The 8,769-nt window shown below is 44.6% G+C and overlaps 1 protein-coding gene across 1 annotated transcript; it reads right to left on the bottom strand.

Moving 5' to 3' along the window:
- Positions 1 to 253: 253 nt before the first annotated feature.
- LOC123988833 lies at positions 254 to 4,060 on the bottom strand. The gene has a single exon (XM_046289581.1). The coding sequence runs from the start codon at positions 4,058 to 4,060 to the stop codon at positions 254 to 256; it is 3,807 nt and encodes a 1,268-aa protein (XP_046145537.1).
- Positions 4,061 to 8,769: the final 4,709 nt, after the last annotated feature.

Below are 8,769 nucleotides of genomic sequence, written 5' to 3'. Positions count from 1 at the left end.
TCGTGAGTTCGTCAGAGAGCTGCTTTCGTGATCCTTTTTGGTGATCTGCACGTGAACACTTGTAGAAGAGCGAAAAGAATGATCTGCACGTGTGTTTCACTGTGATCGTTGATCGATAATGGCGGCGTTACGCGCGAGCCGGCGAGAAGAACCCAGCTCACGCGTTACCTAGATGGGCAACTCCCGATCGATAAATCGATCGACCGTGAGCGCCATCATGGCTGAGCGGATTCTCAAACATTTCCGCCCGCCATCAGCAACTCGTTGATGATGTTACTGCAGAGGTGAGCTCAGCTTGATGGTGAACAGGCAGGATGACAAGCTTGGTGATCGGTCTGACGAGAGTCGTGGTTGCAGTCTTCAAGGTTGCAACCCTGGTGAGGGCATCCTTGCCGGGGTGCACTTCGGTCACTCTTGCGAGTGGCCACTTGCTCGGTGGAAGATGCTCGTTCGTGAGCAGCACCAACGAGCCTGTCTTGATGTCGTTCGATGGATGATGCCACTTTGAGATTGATTGAAGTCTCTGCAGGTAGTGTCGAGACCACTGAGACCAGAAGTGTTGAACCCTCTGCTGGATCAGTTGCCATTTCGACAATCTACCTGGTGAGACGTCGAGCAGTGAGGGTTCTGGTATCGTGTTGAGCGCTGAACCGATGAGGAAGTGTCCTGGGGTGAGCGCAGAAATGTCGTCGGGATCGTCACTGAGCGGCTCCAATGGTCTTGAGTTGAGCACCGCTTCGATCTGTGTGAGGAGAGTGGAAAACTCTTCGAATGTTAGTAAGAGCTCACCAATTGTTCTCCTGAGATGGTACTTGATTGATTTCACCACAGCTTCCCATTTTCCTCCCATGTGAGGAGCAGCTGGTGGGTTGAACATCCATGGAGTGCTGTCAGCTGACAGAATCGATGCGATCTGTCGGTGCTCCTGTGAACTTGACGTGAACAGGCGTTTAAGCTCTGCCTGTGCTCCAATGAAATTTGTACCGCAGTAAGAGTACAGCTTGTGAGCGATCCCTCTTCGTGATGAGAATCTTCTGTAGGCTGCCAGAAATCCCTCGGTTGAGTAATCGCTGACAACCTCGAGGTGAACAGCTGATGAGGAGAAGCATACGAACACGCAGATCCATCCCTTGATTGTTTTCGAGCCTCTTCCCTTTGAATTTTTCATTGTGATTGGTCCTGCATAATCGACACCGGTGTGAGCGAATGGTCGTGATGGTGTGACTCGACAGAGAGGTAGTTGACCCATCATCTGACGAGCACGAATCCCCCTCTGACGAGCATACACGACACATCTCAAAATGTGAGATTTTACAGGAGCTCTGCCACCGATGATCCAGTACCGTTGTCGAATGTATGCGAGCGTGAGCTGCGTTCCTCCGTGAAATGTTCGCTTGTGAGCATCTTCAATGATGATCTTCGACAGGTGAGCGTCCCGTGGGAGGATCGCTGGATGTTTTCCATCCCTGCTGAGCGCTGTGTTTGTGAGTCTTCCTCCCACTCGTATTGTTCCCTGCGAATCGATGAAGGCGGTGAGGCGACTGAAGGGGTGAGTTGCAGGCAGGGTTGAGCCTGTGTTGAGCGTCTTGACTTCGCTGGTGAAATACAAGTGTTGAGTCGCGTGAATCCAGAAGAGCTGCGCCTTCTCCATGTCGCAGGATGGTATGATGATCACAGGAGGAGTTTCGAGCTTTCTCTTAAGCCGTGAGGCAAACCTGAAACAAAGTGCAGTCAGTCTATACAGCTTAATAAGAGATGAATATTTGTAAATGAGATCCCAATGATAACTTAGCTTTTGAGCTGAAGCAAAGAGTGAGACATTGGGTCTCACTTCGAGCTCGCTGGTTAAAGTTGAGAATTCCTTTTGCTCTGGCCAATGATCTTGATTTCGAGCCATCCATGGAGGACCTTTCCACCAAAGCTCGAATCGTTGAAGTTGATCTGTCGAAATGCCTCGGGAAGCACAGTCGGCTGGATTAGAAGTACCTGGAACATGCCTCCAATGCGCATTTGGAGTGAGTTCTTGGATCTGAATGACTCTGTTCCGAACATAATCCTTCCAACGTGATGCTTGCGATTTGATCCATATGAGCGAAACTTGAGAGTCCGTCCACAGGTGCGTTGCATTGATCTTCACCTTGAGCGTTGATTGAACATATTTTGTGAGTTTTGCCAGTAGGAGTGCGGCCGACAACTCCAATCTGGGTATCGTGAGCCTCTTCAGTGGTGCAACTTTTGTCTTAGAGCAGACAAGTGACGTCATTGAGTCGTTGGACGGAGAGCTGACAGTGATGTAAATCACTGCTGCCATGGCAAGTTGAGAAGCATCAGAGAATCCATGAATTTCTACAGTTGAATTGTTCCATGTGTTGAACCATCTTGGAATTGTCAGTTTGGCCAAACCTTTGAGATCTTCTCTGATGATGAACCATCGTGATACAATTTGAGACGGTAATTGGTCGTCCCAATTGATTTTGTGTAGCCAGAGTTCTTGTAATAGCATTTTTGCTCGTACTATTACCGGTGAGACGAAACCTAATGGATCAAATATCCGAGCCACTTCGGACAATACGAGGCGTTTTGAACACTTACTTGGTTGATCAATCAAAGTTGATGAGAAGCCGAATGCGTCAGTTTGAGGCATCCATTGAATACCGAGTAATTTGGTAGTGCAGTCGTCAAATGATATGGGAGCTGACGATTGTGTGGATGACGAAACAGCCCGTAGTAGATCTGGGTGAGTTGCATGCCATTTTGCGAGCGGAAATCCGCCCGCGTTGCACAATGCAATCAGCTGTTGAGCGACCTCCACAAGTTCCGAGATTGAGTCTGCTCCTCCAAAGACATCGTCCACATATCTGCCATGTGTGAGCGAAGGCGTTGCCAGAGGGAATCGATGACCCTCATCGTGAACAAGTTGCATGAGTGCTCGTGTCGCCAGGAAGGGAGCCGCCTTTGTACCGTACGTGACAGTTGTGAGCTGGTAAGGGATGACATTGCGGTCTTCATCGATCCAAAGGATTCGCTGGAGATCCCAATCATCCTTGTGAACTGCTACCTGGCGATACATTTTTGTGATGTCTGTGGCAAAAATGTGGTGATAATGGCGAAGCCAAATTAGAACATCTGTAACATTCAAGAGCAAATTAGCACCAGTATGCATTAAATCGTTGACTGATTTGCCTGATGTCGTAGCTTTTGATCCGTTGAATACAACCCTGAGCTTCGTAGTTGAACTGTCGAGACGTAGAACTCCATGGTGAGGCAAATAATATGGTTGAAGATGAGCAGAGGTCTGAGGTGTTGAGCCGTCAGAAGAGACCCTCAACCCTCCTGATGCCGAAGCATCATGTGCCAAGGTCATCTCCCCATCAGGCCCAACGTTCTCAGCCTCTCTTGATGAAATTCTTTTGTGATCTGGAGCCTTTACCATGTGTCCTAATTCTTCGTACTCTTTCATGAACTCGACGTAGAGCTGGTTGTATGTTGAATCCTTGGAGAGTCGTCGCAAAGTGCTTTGTAGACATCTTTGAGCAATCTTGTGTGAATTGCCTAAGAGCGATGCTGGTGCCTTGAGTGGAATGCGAACGATGTACCTTCCTGTGTGATCGCGAGCGTGAGTCGCACAGAAATGTGATTCGCATTCTTCTTCCTCCGGAGTGAGCGTGCTTAGAATATCCATTGGTGATTCCTCTTGAACCCAGAATTTGGCGAGCAGCTCTTGCAGATTGCTCTGGTCGTCTTGAGCAACTGCAAAATGTGAATAATGAGTATTTGAATGTGATTCGTTGACTGGGCCAATGACGAGCCATCCAAAAATGGAAAGTTGAGCAATTGGTGTTGTTGGTGAGCCCTTGATGATATTTGGCTTGATGATCCTTCCGTAGAAATCCGCTCCAATGATTAAATCGACTGGTCGTGGTGTCAAGAAATCATTGTCCGCCAATCTCAATTTTCTAATGTGAGGCCAATCCGGAGTTCTCATTGAGAACGATGGCAGGATTGTCGATACGGCTGTGAGCACGTGAGCCTGGATGCAGACAGTCTGCTGTGAATGCATCGACTGGAGTGTGACAGTGACCACGCCCTTTGTTTCAGTTGATTTTGTTCCACCAACACCAATGATTGTGATGGATGATCGGTGTCTCCGAAGGTTGAGCAGACGGGTGAGTTTTTCGGAGATGAACGAAATTTCGGAACCGGGATCTATTAAGATGCGGATTTGATGAACTGTCGTTGAGGTGGTGAGCAGAGCTTGAGCGGTTGCAAGGAGTGTCTGGTGATCTGTTGGTTTAACGACTGCACCGAGGTCCTACTCGGTGGTTTGAGCAGATGAGGAGGCTGTTCTGGATGAGCCGGCTTGAGCTGGAGCCGTTTTCGGCTCGCCTTCGTGGATCATAGTATGGTGTTTCTCACCGCAGTGTTTGCACTTTTGAGCCGACTTGCATGAGCGCACGCTGTGCCTGCCCAAGCAATTGTAGCACAGGCGCTTGTCTTCGATGGTTTGAGCTCGCACCTTGGGCGTCATACTCCTGAAGAGCGCGCATGCCACGATGTAATGTTGCCCTCCGCAACAGTCGCAACACTCGAAGGGCGATGGCCGTTCTAGGTGGGGCCTTTCGGTGGTGCGAGGAGCTGACTGGCGAGCTTGAGCTACAGGCCTTGCTGCGACTGCTGCGTGAGCTGGCCTGCTTGTGGTCGCCTGCTGAGCCTTCGGTTGAGCGGGCTTACTTTGAGCGGTCTTGCTGGCCGACGCTCTCGCCTTATCATCGGCCAACTGCTCCAGCGTTCTGATCCGTGAGGTGATGAACTCCATGGCCTCCTGGAAAGATGGATACTCTGTGGTGACCCCGAGGGTGGTCTCCCATCGCTCCTTTGTGGCGTGATCCATCTTCCTGCACACCTGATGGACGAGCAGGCAGTCACCGAGCTTACCTGGCTCGATCAGGTTCTGCACTGCGTGCCGAGTTTCCATGGCGGTTGACATGAGCTGGCTTAGCGCTTTGGCGTGATCTTGATCCATCGGCAGTGAGACCAATTGATCAAGGTGAGCCTGAACAAGACGCCGCTTATTTTCATAGCGCTGCTTGAGCATTTCGAGAGCTGCGGAGAGTGATGAGCCGATGAGCGGTAGGCTGGCCACGATTTGAGCCGGTTCTCCTCGCAGGCAACCCTTCAGGTAATAGAACTTCTCGACTTGGTCGAGATCGGGCTTTCCGCACACCACGGACGTGAACAGCTCCAGGAAGGACGGCCACTCCGTGTAGTTGCCCGTGAACCGTGGCAACGCGATGTCGGGCAGCTTTGACTTAGAATAAGTCACCTTTCCTGGTTGAGCGGTCGTTTGAGCTGGCAGCTCCGCTGATCTTTTAGCGATGATCTTTTTGGCCTGAGTGCCGATCTGCTGCATCTGATAGTGGCAGTCCTCTGAGAAATACGGATGATCTGCCTGGGACTTCGGCCACACCACCTCAAAGTGTGCGTGTTCTTTGTTGAAGACTTTGATGGCCTCGTCGAACTGAGCCTTGGCGTCGTCCAGCTCCTCCTTGGAGAGACGTTCTGCTTCTTCCTTGAGGGAATTGAGAATGTCTTGAGCATTGCGGAGCCGTCCCTTTTGGGTCCGCACTTTGAGCTGCAGCTCGATCGGCAGTTGATCCGTGGCCGTTGAGCGCGTTGCATGTGAGTGCGGCGACGGTGTGCGGCGAGCTGGTTCCGTTGCAACCAGAGCGGGCGATGAGCGGCCTGATGCGCTCTTTTCCGGCACCTCCAGCGACTCCTTTGAGCTGTCCATCTCGCTCCATTTATCGGATGATTTGGCTGCGTGAGCCATGGCTGATTAGCGTGATCTGTCTTGTTGAACTGGTGAGCGGATCTTCTTTATCGACCGTCGGGTCGGTGTTCTGGTCGCCACCTGTGAAGTGGCGAGAGTGTCAGTGAATTTGAATGGAGGAGAGAAGAGAAAATGGCCGACCACCGAAAACCGTTACGAACACGAGACAAAGATTTCAGACGAACAATGATTAATGAGCAATTTTGTGAAAACCGAGTCCAGCAAGGGCGCAATCCGGCTCGAAGGACCAAATGTTCAGGAATGATGGAAATCCTGGATGGATTGCGCTGGGAAAGAATTTTACACTTGCTGGGTCGGTTTCACAAATTGATTTATTTGAGTCAATGATAAAATGAAATGAACACGCTGATCTGACAATTAGTGTTTGAGCAAACAATACAAATGTGTGATCGTTACGATGATCCGCTTTGAATTTTACACGTGAGAAAATGAACCGTCTGAATGAGTTTCAAATTACAATTACAGTGATTCGTCGTGAACAATGATTTTACATGAGTCGAGACATATAGATTATTGATTTGATCTGTCACCTGCTTGGTGTTACATGAACAATGCTCTTACAATTTGCAAGCAGCGAGCTTCTCAGCGCCGTTAATTCTATTAATTCGGCCCGCTGCTGTGATGGTGCCCGTGATCTTGTGCGTGATCGACACGTGGTTGGCGGCTCACGTGTTCAATGAATTATCTTGTAAATGAACATTACCTGTGAATCCTGTCGCTTGCACAATCGCTGAGGATTCGTGAGTTCGTCAGAGAGCTGCTTTCGTGATCCTTTTTGGTGATCTGCACGTGAACACTTGTAGAAGAGCGAAAAGAATGATCTGCACGTGTGTTTCACTGTGATCGTTGATCGATAATGGCGGCGTTACGCGCGAGCCGGCGAGAAGAACCCAGCTCACGCGTTACCTAGATGGGCAACTCCCGATCGATAAATCGATCGACCGTGAGCGCCATCATGGCTGAGCGGATTCTCAAACAAATATAATGATCCCTTCCCACCGATCAATGTACATATAATGGCAGTATCGTTATTACTATATCTGCATTATATCTCCTGCAATATACTTATCTCTTCCCACAGATCAATGTACATTGAATAACAGTATCATTGATACTATAACTACATTGGATATAATGTAATATAATGATGCCTTCCAACAGATCAATGTAATTTTGGTAACAACATCATTATTACTATATCTACATTAGATATAATGTAATATACTGATCCCTACCCACAGATCAATGTACATATAATAACAGTTTCGTTGTTACTATATCTACAATAGATATAATGTAATATACTGATACCTTCCACAGATCAATATACATATAATAACAGTATCGTTATTACAATATCTACATTAGATATAATGTAATATACTGATACCTTACCACAGATCAATGTACATATAATAACAGTAACGTTATTACTATATCTACATTAGATATAATGTAATATACTGATACTTCCCACAGATCAATGTACATATAATAACAGTAACGTTATTACTATATCTACATTAGATATAATGTAATATACTGATACCTTCCCACAGATCAATGTACATATAACGACAGTATCGTTATTACTATATCTACATTAGATATGTAATATACATTTAATAACAATATCATTATTACTATATCTACATTAGATGTAATTTAATATACTGATTTAATCCCACAGATCAATGTACATATAATAACAGTTTCGTTATTATTATATCTACATTAGATATAATGTAATATACTGATACCTTCCCACAGATCAATGTACATATAATAACAGTATCGTTATTACGATATCTACATTAGATATGTAATATACATTTAATAACAATATCATTATTACTATATCTACATCAGATGAAATTTAATATACTGATTTATTCCCACAGACCAATGTACATTTAATAACAATATCATTATTACTATATCTACATTGGATACAATGTAATATACTGATACCTTCCCACAGATCAATGTACATATAATAACAGTTTCGTTATCACTATATCTTTATTTGATATGTAATATACATTTAATAACAATATCATTATTACTATATCTACATCAGATGAAATTTAATATACTGATTTATTCCCACAGACCAATGTACATTTAATAACAATATCATTATTACTATATCTACATTGGATACAATGTAATATACTGATCCCTACCCACAGATCAATGTACATATAATAGCTGTTTCGTTATTACTATATCTACAATAGATATAATGTAATATATTGATAACTTCCCACAGATCAATGTATATATAATAGCAGTTTCGTTATTACTATATCTACAATAGATATAATGTAATATACTGATACCTTCCCACATATCAATATACATAGAATAACAGTATGGTTATTACTATATCTACATTAGATATGTAATATACATTTAATAACAATATCATTATACTATACCTACATCAGATGAAATTTAATATACTGATTTATTCCCACAGACCAATGTACACTTAATAACAATATCTTATTACTATATCTACATTGGATACAATCTGATATAATGATACCTTCCACAGATCAATGTACATAATAACAGTAACGTTATATATTATCTACATTAGATATAATGTAATATACTGATACCTTCCCACAGATCAATGTACATATAACGACAGTATCGTTATTACTATATCTACATCAGATGAAATTTAATATACTGATTCATTCCCACAGACCAATGTACATTTAATAACAATATCATTATTACTATATCTTCATTAGATATAATGTAATATACTGATTTATTCCCACAGACCAATGTACATTTAATAACAATATCATTGTTACTATATCTTCATTAGGTATAATGTAATATACTGATCATTTCCCACAGATCAATGCACAGATAGTAACATTATCGTCATTACTATATCT

The sequence above is a fragment of the Osmia bicornis genome, unplaced genomic scaffold, assembly GCF_907164935.1.
Source record: "Osmia bicornis bicornis unplaced genomic scaffold, iOsmBic2.1, whole genome shotgun sequence".
Taxonomy (NCBI): domain Eukaryota; kingdom Metazoa; phylum Arthropoda; class Insecta; order Hymenoptera; family Megachilidae; genus Osmia; species Osmia bicornis.
This window is presented reverse-complemented; position numbering and strand designations above follow the sequence as displayed.

Bases quoted from the DNA above. Each gene is read 5' to 3' on its own strand.
- LOC123988833 (XM_046289581.1), bottom strand. From the start codon at position 4,060: ATGCATTCACAGCAGACTGTCTGCATCCAGGCTCACGTGCTCACAGCC.